Source organism: Typopeltis vanoorti, chromosome 23, assembly GCF_054136105.1.
Source record: "Typopeltis vanoorti isolate ZY-2024b chromosome 23, IOZ_Tvanoo_1.0, whole genome shotgun sequence".
Taxonomy (NCBI): domain Eukaryota; kingdom Metazoa; phylum Arthropoda; class Arachnida; order Uropygi; family Thelyphonidae; genus Typopeltis; species Typopeltis vanoorti.
Window position 1 is genome coordinate 2,898,876 of NC_143571.1, and position 17,556 is coordinate 2,916,431.

At 34.6% G+C, this 17,556-nt stretch overlaps 1 protein-coding gene across 8 annotated transcripts in view; it reads right to left on the reverse strand.

Moving 5' to 3' along the window:
• Usp30 (ubiquitin specific protease 30) overlaps positions 1 to 17,556 on the reverse strand; it is a 252,115-nt gene that overhangs the window by 133,902 nt on the left and 100,657 nt on the right. For all 8 annotated transcript variants that reach the window (XR_016550340.1, XR_016550341.1, XM_090413154.1 and 5 more), the window contains one exon: positions 4,941 to 5,039. Coding sequence is in view for 6 of the 8 variants with exons in the window: in XM_090413154.1 (XP_090269280.1) it covers positions 4,941 to 5,039 (99 nt within the window). In the remaining 2 variants the exon portion in view is untranslated. The remainder of the gene's footprint in view (positions 1 to 4,940; positions 5,040 to 17,556) is intronic.

Genomic DNA, 17,556 nt, shown 5'->3' on the forward strand with positions numbered 1-17,556 from the left:
GTGCAAACTTTGTTTGCTTACACTTGGATAAAGGATTAAACTAAATTTATTATAGTCTAACCAAGTGTAAAATAAACTTCCAGAAAGATGTAGAATGTTTTTTTACCTTGGGTGTATTATACATTAAAGATACCAAGAAATTTTATACTTGGTTTTAAGACTTTTCCCAAGTAATCAAAATAAAGTATTGCTAGTCCAGATTTGCCATAATAATGGTAATGAATGCATTTCTTAACATGAGAAATACATTCGTTATCAATTGCAACAACACAACAACACCCATCTGTCAAGGTGGATAGCTGTTGGTTGTTATACTGTTAAAATAAATTATAAGGTCTGACACTTAAGCTTGTCTATTAGATTGAGAAAACATTGTGTCGAAAAAAATTGATGACTTACAACATTACTACTAAGATGACTACTGAGAAAGCTGCCTGATCAGTGAAGAAATAGCCCACCAATTCGAAATGGTTCAACTATATTGTTAGTCAAATTAAACATAAGCCAACTGTATCCAAAATGAGTTTCCTGTGAAAGTTAGCGAAATCCGTTTCTTGTCGAATAAAACTTCTTTTTTTTTTTTTATTGTTCCGGACTGTGATTAGTGGCATTAGAGACAACTCAATCAAAATAGTGATGAAGTATTTTGGAAACACAAAGATTTGCCCTTTACTAAAGAAATTTCTTATTAAGCATTCACCTGGAAAAGTGATAATATTATCAGGTGAACAACAAAAATTCACTTTTTGAAAATAAAAACATATACAGGGCTTGACAAATCTGCTTGCCCATTTGAGCATGGTGAGTAAATTTTGCTAGCTGGAGAGTAGCTGAAGATTGAACTATTTTTTTTTTTTTTAGTAAAAATAACTTTCTAAACAAAGTCTTAAAAACAAAAGAGTATGCATAATATAAATTCTAGCAACAAAAATTAATAAAACAAATTAAATTTTCCCCAAAAAAATCAATAATGTTTTTACTATTTCTCTTTCTTGAAATGGATGTGTGAGAAGAATGGAGGAACTACTGTTCTCATGCAAAGGAAATGTCCAAACAACAATGAAGCACCACTGATCACTAAGGAATTCCTATTGACTTATTAGGACATATAATTAAAATAATGGAGGAGGGGAAGTGTTGCATGAGCACATTTTTTCATGGCAAGTAGAATTTTACGTAATTCGTCAAGTCCTGAACATATATATTAAAAAAGAACAAAAAAAACTATTTCTGAGCCTAAAAGAGGAAGGCAGACAGAGAACCACATTTATATTCTATGGCTCAATCTCAAAAGACTAAACTAATCTATTGGTACACAGCAACTTCTTGGCAATGGTCTTCACCACCAATTCTTGCCAAATTTCCCCCCTACTATTCCACAAACCACCATCAGAAATTACAACAGTACTGATACTAAAAGTCCTCCACCTCAGACTGTATCCTAAAAGCTTGTGTTCCAGATTAACACCCATCCTGGATCATCTTTACAAGCCTACTCATCGGGCATCTATCGAATAACATGGAAGCAAGCTTTTATCCTATTCTTAAAAAGGGAGATAAGTCAGCCAAATTATCATCCCAATTCCCTCACCTAAATACTCTCAGAAGTAATGAAGAAGGACATCAACTACCAGCTTTTTCACTACTTAGAGACACATTGATTAATTAGCAATTCAAAATATGGATTCTGCCATTTTTGTTTTTTGGCAGATCACAATGCTAACCTCATCAACCTCTGTACATAAGCTATGGAAAAATTTGGAGAATCTTACATCTTATGTAGTCATTTGATATTTCTAATGCATTCCAGTGAGTCAAGCATTGTGACCTTTCCAAACTGGTCTCTTTCCCTCCCCTACCCTTTGAGAATAGACTGCCAGCTTCCTCTCCGGTCATTTCATCATATGTCATGGTAGATGGTGTATGGGTCTCCTTCACAAAATTTTTCCATTAATGCTGGAGTGCCCCACGGCTCCGTGCTTTTGCTTGCACGCTTTCTCCGATACATCAAGAATCGTCTCTCAATGAGATCTAATCCTACTCATAGCTTTGCTGATGGTGCATTCTATTCCTCTTGGTCACAAAACCATGCAGTACTCACAGATGACTTAAGTTTCAAGACCTAGGCTAGTACCTTAAATAAACACTGATGTATAGTCACTCAAGTGGGGTGTAATCCTGCCTTATTTCCCGGAAGATAGATCATGTCTCACTTTTGATAACTTTCTGCTCAACCAACAAAGATCAGTTTTCTCTTCTTGGTCTGACTTTCGCATCTAGCTTATCCTGGCATAAACACATCCTTAGCTTCTTCAGCCTCCAAAAAGCTTGGTATTCTTTATTGCTTTAAACATTACTTCTCTTTTGCTCAAGTCCTAACACTTTCTAAATCTCAAATATGCCCAGTCTCAGAATGTCGTTCTCACATCTGCAGTATCAACACCAAAAACCTCCTCTCTCTTAGAATTTTATCCATTTAATGACTCCTCTCCTGCCTCTCTGATTCTCTTTAAATCACTCCTCCATAGATGTTTTTTTTTTTTGTTATGCTTTTTCTATACGTATTTCCATGGACACCACTCCACTGTGCTTGAAATCGTCATTCCACCACTTCCCCATAATCACATATTAACAAGGGCAACTGCTGTTCAATCTCAGACTTGCCGAACCAACTTTAAATCCTTTTCCTTCATTCTGTTCTTTGGAACATATACCCATACCACTCCCAACTCCTCAAGAAAGACATTAATAGATTCCTTTCTTCTTGCTAGTCACTTGCCAAATATTGTTGTATTATAGGTCACGAGACCTCACACATGTGGGGATGATATATTAAAAAAACCTGAAGGAACATAATACCTAATGATTTACAAGCTGTTTTTTCAAGCAGCACGTCATGAACCTACTGAAGTTGTGCAAAAGTGACATTACTTGTGATTATTTAGCCAGATGCTAGCTTGCAGAGAATGATACCAAATGAAGGGTGCAGGGGAAAAACAACTTCAGTCCATGATATTAACTTCCGAAAAAAAAGTAATTAAATTTTCCTTGTTGTCAAAATGCAAGTAAACATAGCATAACAAAATAAAAAAATAATAGATATGGTACATTCATGTATATTAAGCATAATTAATTTAAATAGTACTTAAAAATTAAAAAAAAAAAAAAATGGCAAATAATAGCCTTTTTGTCGAAATGGAGGACTGAAGTGGTTTTTCCCTGGTAAATCTTATATAAAAAAAATGGTTGTTATGCACATTTTTTTATTAATTGGATTGGTAATATCTGATTTTATAATTAATTATTTAATTTATAATGATCAGATCGCATCTCTTGTTTTAAAGATAATAGGTACTAAGGGAATTATTATACTAACAAAGGTTGGTAAGTGCTTCTTTATTAAGTAAGCAATAATACATAAAAAATGAAATATGGTAAAAAGTAATAAAAATTTAAGTAGTTAAAATATTGTAGTTTTAAAATAATCATTTATTTCAATCATCTATTGGATGGTCATCAACGTTGTCGTCATCGCTTTTAATAAAACTTTTAACTTTGTTCTTAGTCTCTTCTGAAATTTTGTGGGGTCTGTTTAGGTGTTTACCACGCCCATCTTTAGGTGACTGACCAGTATTTATCAAAGTTTTTAATGCTTTTCACTCGTTCTTCAGATATACCATGCAAAAAAATAAATGCTTTACGGCAAATTCTAACATTTTCGCTATTCCCCTCATCGCTGCCTTGCAGTAATCTGACACGAAAAGCAAATGAAGCTGTGTTCACCCTCGCATCAACTCCTTTTCTAGGATGCTTTCTTATTATGGGAAGGATTGTAATTAGCCCACTTAAATAAGAGTTTTGGTCATTATAGTTCCCTAATAAGTTAAAATCATGAATAATTCTTTTTCGTTCGGCATCAGGAATAGTTTTGAAACAACGATACCTTTTGCATAAACAGTCAGGACCAACTTCGTGTGTTGTTGCACAAAGAATTTTCATTACATCTCTAGTCCTACCTGTCTATGAGATGAAACCTTCCTTTAATCCCCAACAGATGGCAGCATTAGGTTGAATTCACAAAAATTGGACTGAAGTTGTTTTTCCCCTGTACCCTTCAAATGTATTTATTCTATCAGATACACTTTGCTATGTCTGATGGAATAAATATGGCTAATATCATCCATTACAAAATCTTCTGATAGTAAGATGTAGAATTCAATGAATGAAGTACTGGTTCACAGGATGATAACCAATGATGTGAACATTTGGTGTTACTACACAACATTTTTTTTTTGTCACATTTTCACTTACTGGTCCAAAAACTGGAAGAAATAGTGGAAAGCAAATGAAGTTTGCTGATGGCTATGATATAACAGCATAATAAATGAGATACAGCAGACAACAGGACGCTGTAAGTCATAACTTTTAAAACATTCATTCTTAAAATGGTTATTCGTATGTCAGTTACTATTTTACTTTGAACTATTCATTTTCTTATTTGTTACTGCTATTTAAATTAGTATTTTTCATTTTCTTACATCCTCTCTAATGCAGGAAAATAATAATAGCATAACACTTTTCAGCCAGTTAAGTAGAATTTTTTTTTTTTAATGATGAGAGGAATGACAAGACTAAAAGCAAATGCTATGATATATGTTTTTGTACTGCTGTGTAATAAAACTGAACATTTATGACATTTTAATATTGTTTATTTGAATTTTTTTTTAATATCTAATTCTATCCTACTTTGAATATACAACAGACTTTTGAACAGGCATTCTAAGAGATTCAGAACAATTGAGACTGACTATATACATGTTGCTAAAGATAAATGAAAATTAAATAATAATTCTGAGTAAGATCATACATGAAACAATGAACTGAAATGATTCACAATTTCATTTAATATATATATTATTAGAAAGCAAGAGCAAACTCACATCGAGTTTTTTAATGTCTAAAAGGGATAAAACAGCTGGAGCAGGGACAAATTCCTCTTCCAGTGTAGTAGTAATAACATGAAAAAGTTCATGAGCATCCTGTTATATAAAAAAACTAATTAATAAATAAAATTAACACAATTATTATACAACTAACCATGATCATAATAAAAACATAAAACAAATATGATGTAAATTCTGGAAAAAAAAAATTCAGAATTAGATATTAAAAATATATAGCACAGATTATTTAACTGGAATGGTGCTGCCCTTATATGTCAAAATAAGGACAATTAAAACATTAAAATTGAAAACATATAAAATGATATAAAAACCTAGTCACAGCAGTCTAAAAGAAAGTGAATATTTCCAATTGTTAATAATTTTGTTTTTGTTCATCCATGTTAGGTAATTAATGTTTCACAGTGCAGGAACAATTAAGAAGAGCTTCTGAAGTGATATTGTATTTTATGTTGTACTGTATTTAACTGTTTGTCAATCAATTTTTGCTGTTGTAATTTGCAGCAAAGAACAAACAGAATAGACAATTCAGGAAAATGATGAAAAAAATGCTTTATAAAGAAACTGCTTTTAATACTGAAAAAATATTTCTATATTTCATATTATCAACAGACCTCCATGGAATCAAGAGACTATACTATATGCACATTTACATGCTCAGAAAAACAGACTTGTATTACATGCAGCACTCAGATTAGATTATTGAATCTTGACAGGATAATTCTTACAAAAGTTTCTAAAGAGTGTAGAGTAATGCTATAGGGGTTATCAGTCAACTTAGCTGGGTTTCAGCAAGGCTTAGATTTGATTCATGATAAAGTTTTAGGAGAGGTTCATTTATTATTGAGAAGAAATGTTAATTAGCATATGAGAGTAAATACAAGAAATTAATAAACAGAACTCTCTCACTCTCTCTCTCTCTATATATATATATATAGACTGACAGTTTGGTGGCACTATCTGGGAGTAAATACAAGTTCCTGCAGCCTCCATGAAAGAAGTGCGCGTGTGTGTGGGAGGGCCAAGTTGTGCATGCCAGCTTGTTTATGTTGTTGTTCCTGGTAGATATTAACTTTTTTTCCAAATGTTTTCTGTAAATTAGACTACAGTCAAGTGTGCCACCAAGGTAACAAAGGGTTACTTGCATGGATTAGAGTCCTGTTGCAGAGGTTTATTTTTAGTTTTCTATAAGCCTCAAGATTATTTAGGTGGAAAGTAGAAACAACAGTTTTGCTAGGATTAGCAAATAGTCCCCAACTTTCAATGTAATTTTGTAGTGAGCTCAGTGTTTCTTCAAGGCCTTAGAAGGTACTGTCTCAGATGGCAATAGCTATGTCATCAGCATAGATAAACTTTCAACTGGTATTGCTGGTGTTGTGGAATAAGCTGGGGCAAGAAAGATCCTTGTGGCAATCCATCCTGCAGGATCAAGTTCTGCTTTTTTGTGAATTCAGATGAGCCTTTATTTTCCTACTAGAGAGAGAGAATCTGGTTCAAGTAATTTTAGTTTTTTTCCCCCAGTTGATTACTGTGTCTACTTTATACAGTAAACCTTTCTTCCATATGGTGTCATAAATTGATGTCAAGTCTATGAAGGCAGCACTTGTTTTTAAACCCTATCAGTATCCAGCTTCTATATGGATTTTGAGAGCTAGGACCTGGTTGCAGCAGCTTCTGCCAGGTCTAAACCAAGCCTGTTCACTGGGTATGATTGCTTCTATTTTTGAAGAAATGCTAGAGAGGATAATCATTTCAACAGTCTATATGGAGAGCAGATAATGCTAGAGGTGATAGTTATTAGGGTCATCAGCTGACTTATTGGGTCTTGGCAAGGCAATCATTTATGGTTCATGCCAAAGTTTTGAGAGCCATCCATCATTTATTATTGGAGAAGAAATTACAGTCAGAATTTTGCTCTTGGACCCAGATGAGTAAAAAAAAGTCTGGAAGGATGCTATCAATGCCAGGAGCTTTAGCTAGTTTGAGTGCTACATCAATTTCATCTAGAGTTACTGGACTGGAGTTTGATGAAGGTATACAACTTTTTTGAAAGACAATGGATCTCTTTTTGGTATCTGTGAGAATTTTAGGTTTACCTTTTTTTTTTTTGTGTGCACTAAGATTTTTGCAATACTGTTAGGGTTTACTTTTCCTTTAGTTCTGTTTAGAGTGCTGGTACCTCCCACTTGAAGGAACAGTGACCAAGCCTTGCTACTTGATCTGGTAAAATTGAGGCTGTTTATTTCTTTATGTCAGCAAGCTCTTCTACCATCATCCAAAAATTTTAAAAGAGGGGAGAAGCAGTGTTTGGATAGTTCTGTTTTTTATACTCTGCCAGAAGAATACTACTTTCAGCTGACCAGCATAGTGTGTAGATTATCCTGAATCCTTTCCTGATGAGTTTCTTGCAGATGCTATGAGAAGTTCAGTGAATCTTTCATTGTTAACTATAAGTGGAATTATGTTGATGTTTTCAATGAATTCAGTAAATTTTGGTCAGTTTGCTTTCCTGAGATTCCATTAGAATATTGGGAAGCTGTTTATTCTGGGTAAATCTTACAGTAACTAGGCAGGATCTGTGCTGGCTGTGCAAAAAAGGAGGCAGTACTTTGATAGGATGAGGTGAGAGAGGTTTCTTCCATATCAGCAGTGGTAAAACAGAAGTCAGGGGTTGTCTCTGATCTCCTTCTTCCAGATTTTAAGGTTCCAGCCTTACTTGCTGTTGAAGAGGAGGAGGTTTGCTAACATCCAATCTGTCAGTTGCAGGCCTGGGTTATTGTCATTATTGTATCTCTATAATGTACTGTGCAAGTTGAAATCTCCAAGGATGATGCCAGGATGGGCTGGCTGAAAAAGTGTAGGACTTGGCCAGTCAAGTAGAGAAGGTTTACATATATTGTAGATTGAGAAGTTGTCCAGATGGATATCAATAAAAAAAAAATCACTTTGTGAATGGTCCAGAGATTGAGATTCTTTGCAAATTTGCTTTTGAGTAGATCAACAGGTCATGTCTTTCATCAGGAGGTTTATTAATGGCAGAATATAGCTAGAAATGGTGATGTTTCCTGTGGGGTGTGATGAGTTTCTTGTAGAGCAATATCTACCTTTTGCCTGGTAAGAATAACATTTAGTACCCCTGATTTTGATCTTATGAATCCCTCAATATTCAACTGGAGGATGGTCTGGAAATTCCTGATATGGATCCAAGCCATGTTGACCTGTGTGACATTTGAGCTGGTGTGGTTACTTTTATACTGTGTGCTTATTTCTTGTGATGTCCAGGATACTGTAGCTGGCATTTGGACTCCAATGTGAGTTATTAGTCAGAAATTGCTAGTTTATCTCCAAGAGCATGCTTATTTAATGATGGAATATAGTGTCATATCATATTATCTTAAGATTCTATGGTGTTTTGGTTTGAGAGGCCTTGCACTCCACCACTCTTGATGGCAAATGCTGCTATTGGTCTGGAAGTGCTTATTCATCAAGTTATCCACCTTATCTCACAGTAGTCCTCCATCCATATCTGAGGGTGATCCAGATGTTTTCTGCCTTTATAGAGTAGAACGACAGAAAACACATAAAATCTGAGTTTTTTAAAGATAAAGCTTTCCGATGACATTCATTACCTGAGACCTTTACAAAACTTGTTACATCTTAGCGACATCAATATTTCTTGCTAGTATCCCTATCCTCACTGAGGGTATATGACAGTATAATTAAGTTTATATTACTACCTTCCTATCAACTTTCTCCCAAATTAATATAATTAATACAATATAATTTCATAATATATATTATATCAAGTCTCTAATAATACCTTACATTTCAGTTTTTTAAGATGCCACATCACTCCATCTGCTCTTGCTCTTCCTCCTCTGATACTTTTTTCCAGCAATCCTAGTATCAAATACCTGTCATGCTACTTTCTTCTCCCATTCTGTTTAAATAATCATATCATCCCTTAGATTAGCTGTGCTCACACATTGTTGAATGCTAAAGTGTCGAATTAATTTTCTAATACCTTCATTTTTAATGATTCACCCATTGAAGCCATCTGTTCATTCTTTAACTTTTCCTCATCATATTCTGTGGTTGCTAACCTTCAATCAAATGTTTTATTTATAATCTAACTTTCAGATGCATAAGTAGTTTAAACCTCTCGTATACCATTACTTTGGTGATTTGTCTAATTTCTCTCTCATCCTACATCAATTTAGTCAGCTGCCAGTCACCCCCCCCCATCATATTTGTTCTTATATTGAATTCACCATCCTTACTAAAAATTGTGTCTAAATAGCAAAAATATTTTTTGTTCTACAATGAAAATGCAGTTCAGGTCAAGGCCATGTTCTGGCCTATTTTCAGTGTTTCTTCACTGATAATTTTCATACCAGATTTGTTATAGCAATTATGAAATTTAATTAATGAGTAAAAACTTGTAATCAATTTGATTAGTAGTATAATACTGTGTGCATAAAATAAAGACAAATTTAATATCTCCAATTCTGATATCAAGTTTAATGACACTTTCCTTCATAATATAGTCCATAATGATAGTTTTCAGTTTTGATAATTTTGAACAGTTGTGATTACAGCATACCCCTTTGCCTTAACTGTTGTACATCAAATGATTCTCCAATAATCCTTGAAATTTAACCGTTGACTTTCAACTTAAGGCTATATATACACAGGGTGTTCGGGATAAATTTGACAGTTTCGTAAGGAAAAAGAAAATCTTCTTTGTATCTATTAAATTTAATGAATTGACAAAAAAACATTACAGGCAGAGTTAATTACAATACTATCAACAAGATTTACTCAAAATAACCACCATTAGCATCGATCACAGCTTCAATTCTGCTTCGGAACCTCGAACAAGCTGATGCTACAGTCTCCCTGGGAAGGGCCGCAAAAACTGTTTTAATTTTATCCATTAACTGGGCTTTTGTATTACTGGAAGTGCGATTGGTGTCTTTTTCAACTGCACCCCATACAAAATAATCCATGGGGTTAAGGTCTGGGGAGTTTGGAGGCCAAACATTTGGACTGGTGAAGTCGTAGAAATTTTCAGACAACCATTTTTGACTTTTCCCAGAGGTGTGGCAAGGGGCCGAATCCTGCTGCCATACATACGGCCTACCATTGGCTACCCTTGTTATCCAGGGCTTGACTACAGTTAGCAACTCCACGAACAAAGCCCGAATTCCAATGCCAGGGTTCTTCAACACCTGTTCCTGCAGATTTGCGAGGAATTCTGCTGTACGAACGCAATCAGATCGTCTGCTAGGGATCTTTCTTCTTGCTACATCCTCGTAGTCACCATTGCAAGTCTCTAGTTCATGCCTGATTGTTTTTACTGTATTCAGGGAGCATTGGGCAGCAGTCGTAATATCCTTATTTTGATGGCGGGCACGAATCATCATGATACAAGTTATTCTCTTCCATGATTCAGGTGGGTTCCAGCTATCCATCCTTTCTGACATCTTGTATATGAATGAAGAAGGGTCCAAACTTTTAAATGAAGAGAAGTGTGTGTTAATACATGTAACTTATGGAAAAATATAATTAATTATAAATATGTCAAATTTATCCCGAACACCCTGTATATATATACAGGGTGTTCGGGTATGAACTAGAGACTTGCAATGGTGACTACGAGGATGTAGCAAGAAGAAAGATCCCTAGCAGACGATCTGATTGCGTTCGTACAGCAGAATTCCTCGCAAATCTGCAGGAACAGGTGTTGAAGAACCCTGGCATTGGAATTCGGACTTTGTTCGTGGAGTTGCTAACTGTAGTCAAGCCCTGGATAACAAGGGTAGCCAATGGTAGGCCGTATGTATGGCAGCAGGATTCGGCCCCTTGCCACACCTCTGGGAAAAGTCAAAAATGGTTGTCTGAAAATTTCTACGACTTCACCAGTCCAAATGTTTGGCCTCCAAACTCCCCAGACCTTAACCGCATGGATTATTTTGTATGGGGCGCAGTTGAAAAAGACACCAATCGCACTTCCAGTAATACAAAAGCCCAGTTAATGGATAAAATTAAAACAGTTTTTGCGGCCATTCCCAGGGAGACTGTAGCATCAGCTTGTTCTAGGTTCCGAAGCAGAATTGAAGCTGAGATCGATGCTAATGGTGGTTATTTTGAGTAAATCTTGTTGATAGTATTGTAATTAACTCTGCCTGTAATGTTTTTTTGTCAATTCATTAAATTTAATAGATACAAAGAAGATTTTCTTTTTCCTTACGAAACTGTCAAATTTATCCCGAACACCCTGTGTGTATATATATATATATATATATATATATATTATTAACTGACTTAAACACCGAGAAAAATTATAAAAGATTTAAAAGATTTCAAAAAAGGTTTCACTGCTAGTTTCATCGGAAATGCCAACTTCGTCAGGTGAATACAGTACCATGGAGAAAACAACATCTTAAAAATATATTGTACTTTAGATAAACACAGAGGTTAGAACAAGTAATAGTTGTGTTTGACATCGAGTCTGAGTGTTAGTTCTGGTTTGAAGCACTTTGCGTGTGAATGATATCATGAGTACGACAGAACTGGATTCCAGCGTTATGTGAATTGTGTAAGCTGTAACTGAGATTGCTGTTTAGATGGGTAGGGTTGAGAGCTATTTCTTTGGATTCCAAGATATGTCTAATTCATCGGAGAATTTATGGATATTTGAAGTTAAGTTCCAGTTTATTTGATGTTGTCATCCTTCAAACATTGGTATTGGCAGATAATAAAATGTGGCTGGATAGGGCACTAGCACGGGTTCTGTTATAATTTGCAAACCATAATATGGTTTGCCGCAACTGCAAATAATTTTGTATACTCCTGGGAACCGAAGAAGGTTGTGCTTTACTTTAGGTTGACTGAGGCAAGATCGGAGTTTTGGAAAGGTAGAGAAATATGTTTTAACATTAAATTTCTTCAGGATTTTCACCAGCTTAGGGGAAAGAGAACTTATATATGGTAAGGGGATGTAGGCTGTAGGGTTTGAGTTATCTTCATTAGTATGTTGATCAAGTACACTAAAACGATTATAGATATTTTTAGGAGAGTAACCGTTATTTAAGAAAGGTTCTTTTGAGGTAACTAAGTTCTTGTTGAAGTTCCTCTTCTTCTGACAACAAGGATCTCACCCGATAGTGTGGAAATAATTCCTAATTTTTGAGGGGGATAGTGGCGAGACGAAGCATGTAGGTATCTATCAGTGTGTGTTGGCTTTCTAAAGATAGAAATCTTCCATAAATGCTCTGATGAATTAGAAAGACGTATCTTAGAATTCAAAGAAAGAGCTCTCGACCCTACCCATCTAAACAGCAATCTCAGTTACAGCCTACCTGATTCACATAGTGCTGTAATCCAGTTTTGGCATACTCATGATATTATTCACATGCAAAGTGCTTCACACCAGAACACTTGGACTCAATGTCAAACACAACTACTACTTGTTCTAACCTCTGTGTTTGTCTAAAGTACAATTTATTTTTAAGATGATGTTTTCTCCATGGTACTGTATTCACCTGCCGAAGTCTGTATTTACGATGAAACTAGTAGTGAAACCTTATTAAATCTCTTATATTTTTTCTCGGTGTTTAAGCCAGTTAATAATTTTAAACATGTCATTAAACCGAATCAATTACTCTATAAATAAATAAATACACACACACACTGCTGCTTTGTATAATGTCCCATTTACAGTATATAATTGTAGAATTCTGGACAGCTTTCCTCTTGACACATTATTATATGCTTTTTTAAGTTCTACAGGAATTGTGCAATAGAGCTAAATTTCTTTTAGCACTGCACTACGGGCTTTGTTCAGGTACTAAAAGCAAAGCATTTTTCAATAGTATGCTTTCAGTAGTTTGCCATTTGCTACATTCCCAGGATTGTAGCAACAAATTTTCACACTCTGCTAGCATAAATAACATCTGGAATATTCAGCAGGGAAATTATTCAATAATTCTTAGATAGTTTTATTCCTCTCCTTCCACTTTATGGATAAGTACTATAAGTGTGCCACTGCAATCATCTGAAATGAACAATTTAACCTTTTGATCATGCCTTCTGAATTATGAAAAATGCACGGGTAGCAGCAGTTCTGAAAGAATGTCTAATTAAGACATTCATAGGATCATTTTAGCCAGTCTCATATGGAGGTGGAAGGGTTTCCCTGCCAGAAACTTAGATTTTTATTCCTGGAAAACAGAGAAGCTGGCCAGAAGATTGCATACACTTTATAGATACAATACATTGGCCTCACAGCCTTAGTCATATGTTCAAAACAACCAAACTATGACCATCCCTCATGGATATTTTCTACCACTCTACTATCATTTGTTAACCATTTGAAACAATCATTTGAAAAATAATTTTTCAGAATTACTCCAGACATACAGAATATCCTTATGATCAGTTTTATGTTATCTTTATCATTCTGATTCCTTTACAGTGTTCTTTATATTTCTTAACTTTTTTCAACACATTCCAGAATAATTTTTGTTGCCTATAGGATATTTATCATATTTTCCAAAATTTTCTCATGACTTTTACGCAATTTTTACAAATAACTTTCTTATATAATATCAAAGACTGTTTTTTAAATTTTGAGACTGCAGATCCTTACTTTGTGCGTGTGTGTGACCCACTATAAAAATTTGTGGGAGGGGTGACCCACTATAAAAATTTTCAAGAAAAATTGAAAAGGAAATTATGACAAAATATTACATACAAAATATTTTAATATCAAGAAAACAGGCTCTATTAGATCGACTCCAACATATTGGTTACCTCTTTTAGCAGGTATTATTCCTACAGAACCACATAGATTGAATTCTTTAGTCCGTGAATTTCAAACAATTGCTGGTAATCCAAACCTACCTATGCATCAAGATATAGAAATCGATTGAAATCTTGCCATCCATCACTACGGGTAGCAGAAGAATTGATGCTGAATAATTTTAATCCTTTATCAAAGTGGGAAGAAATATGGAAGGAAAATACGAAAGAACATTTGCATAACATCTTTAAAGGTGATCAAATCATTACAGGATCAGATCTACCTCGCAAAACCTGGGCAGTACTAAATAGGATTCGGACAAACATCTCCAGAATGTGACTGCGGTTCTCCACGACAGACTATGCAACATATTGTAAAAGAATGCACCTTTTGTGCTTATCAGAATGACTGGAATGACTTTTTACAAGCGGCTCCTGAAACTGTGACCCAGATTACGAAATTAGATCTGAATTTATAATGATATATGTTTTTTTTTTCTCCTTATTATAACCTATTAAGATCCTTTCTTTTATTGTTACATGGTGATGAGCATTCATTTTAGAAATTATGGACTTTACAACTGTGTTATAAATAACTCATTTAATATCCTGACGTTTCGATCTTCATATTAAGATCATCATCTGGAGCATATACAAATATACAGGACAAGCTAAGTTACATTACTTTTTTGAAATTATGGATTCTACAACCATGTTAAAATAACTTTTTATTCTGAAAAAAGAGTTATTTTAACATGGTTGTAGACCATAATTCCATAATTTCAAAAATGAATGCTGATCACCGTGTAACACTAAAAGAAAGGACTAAGTTACATTACATACAGTAAGCTAAAGAAACAATGAACTGATCACAAGTTATTCTACTGGCATGACCTTTAGTGAAAATAAAAAAATAAAATAAAATAAATAATTCTTTATAAACTACATCAAGCTAAATTTGTGATAACATGAATAAACATTCTTTCTTACAGATAGTTTTCTTTCAGTAACAATTATGTCCTATTTTTAGCATTACAATTGTTATTTTTGATTTAGGATCCTGGATTTTCTACAGTCCTGTTTATAGTTGCTCTTAGAGAGGAAGGTTCCGTGGGTCGAATATATGCCTTCCATATGTTTGGGATTTTTAGACCATCATTATTGTTCAGATTGGGGTGGTTGGTAATAATCTCACAGGCTTCCTTATATCTACATTCACACCATGTTTTGGTGTGATATAGACATTTTATCTAGTGCTTTTCCAGTCATTTCTATATAAGGTGTTCAGGGCATGATCAGAAAGGCCAGCTTCACCATAATTATTATATTTAATGTGTCTTTATGTTCGTTTTGTCTGATAGGAATTTTGATTCCTGTTTCTCCTATATATGGTATATTACAGGTGCAATAAATATGGTATATTCCATGGTGGGCCAGCGGAGGGAGTGGGTCTTTGGATGAGTTGAGTAAGCTTTTTAATTTTGCTGGAGATTTAAAGGTGGCTTTGAGATTGTATTTTTGTAGTATTCTGTTTATTTTATCTGATGTCCCTTTAATGTAAGGAATGGTTATAGTTTTATTGTAGTCTCTGGTTTGTCTTTGTTTATTATTGAGGTATTGTAGAGAATTTTGTTAATGGTGCTTAAATATAAAGAGCCAATAGGCTTCATTTCGGCGATATAAACATTATTTAAATTAAGGGGATATTAAATCCCACATTGTTTTAAAACCGAATAAGAACAAAGATTGGAATCAGAGAGTTTCATGCCGAATATAGTATAGTAAACTATAAAAGTATCGGCGTTAATAGCGTGAACTAATGCACGTAGTACAAACTCGGGAAACTTGTAGCAAAGGTGGTAAAGTTCTGATCGCTATTCTTGGTATTTTCCATAATGTAAAACACATTATCTAGGAAATCATCATCATCATCATCAAATTCCTGCCATGTACCCTCAAGGAGTGTACAGGATATGACAGTACTACATGAAAAAATTACATCATTACTAACTTCCTATCTACAATTTTCCTCCAAATCAGTCTGTTACTTGTCAAGACTCCAACATTATCAGATCTTATATTTCTATCGTCTAAGGCACTTTGTACCGTATCAATCCACCTATATCTTGGTCTTCCTCTGGGTCAACGAACACTTGTTTTGCTAATCTTTCCTCTCCCATTCTATTTAAGTGACCATACCACCTGAGATTAGCTCTGCTAACACATTCCTGGATGCTGACAATGTCAAGTTCTTTCCTAATACCCTCATTTTTAATACGATATTGCCATTGATGCCATCTGTTCAGGCCTCTAATCTTTCTCAGGACTCTCATATCTGTGGTCTCTAGTCTTTGGACAAGTGTTTTACTTCTGACCCAGCTCTCAGATCCATAAGTTAAAACTGGTTTGAACACTGTCTTGTATACAGCTAATTTAGTGTTCCGACTAATTTCTCTCTTATTCCATATGAATTTATTCAATTGACTTCCCACCATACCAGCTTTGCTGATTCTGTTGTCTATTTCTATATTTAATTTACCATCTTCAGTAAAAATCGTGCTTAAGTAGCTGAAATGTTTTACTTGTTCCACAGGTTCTCCATTCACAACACAGTTGACATTTTCAATGATTCTGCCTATTTTCATTGTCTTTGTCTTTTTATTGCTGACCTTCATACCATATCTATTACAACAGCAATTGAATTTAGTCAGAGAATCTTGCAGACTTGTAGCGGATTTATTTAGAAGTATAACATCATCTGCATAAAGCAAAGAGCTGACATTAACATCTCCAATTTTGATATCAGATTTAATAGCACTTTCCTTCATAATGTGATCCATATAGATAATGAATAACAGAGGGGATAATGTACATCCTTGTCTCACACCAGATTTAACATTAAACCATCTTCCTGTACTTCCTTCAATTCTAACTGCTGACTTACAACTCAAATAAAGACTAAGTATTGCTTGATATAATGCCCCATTGACACCATATAACTGCAGCGTATTGAATAGCTTCTCTCTTGGCACCTTGTCATATGCCTTTTCCAAATCGACAAAACTTAAATACAGATCTTTGTTATATTCCCATGATTTCTCGACAATTTGTCGTAAAGTGAATATCTTATCCTGACAGCCTCTATTTGGCCTGAATCCAGCTTGTTCTTCACCAAGCTTTTCTTCTACAATTCTTCTCAACCGTTTCTCAAGTATACTTGCATAGATCTTTCCAGGAACATTCAGTAGGGAAATACCTCTGTATTTCTCACATTTAGTTTTATTTCCCTTTTTATATATGGGAACTATGAGAGCTCTACTCCAATCATCGGGAATTCGTCCCTCTGTCCAGGCTTTCTGAACTGTGCAGTGCAACCACTATAAGACTTTTATACCACCATACTTCAGCATTTCTGGTCGAATATCATCTACTTCTGCTGCCTTTCCACATTTCAAGCCTTTGATGGCTTTTTCTACTTCAAGTATGGATATGTATTCCTGACCGCATGCCTGGTCAGTGTTTTTTTTTTATCATTGTGCTGTCAACACTGCTTGTTTCATTTAGCAGTTTTTCAAAGTAATTACTTCAAGGATATCTTTTTCTACCATTTTCATGTCACCGTTATCATCTCTAACTCCTTTTACAGCACTCTTTCCTCCATTCCTAAGCTTCTTCAACAACCTCCAGAATATTTTGCCACCTTCTTGATATTTATTTTCTATATTCTTGCCAAAGTCCTCCCATGACGTTTGTTTAGCTAGTTTTACACACTGTTTAGCTTTCTTACATT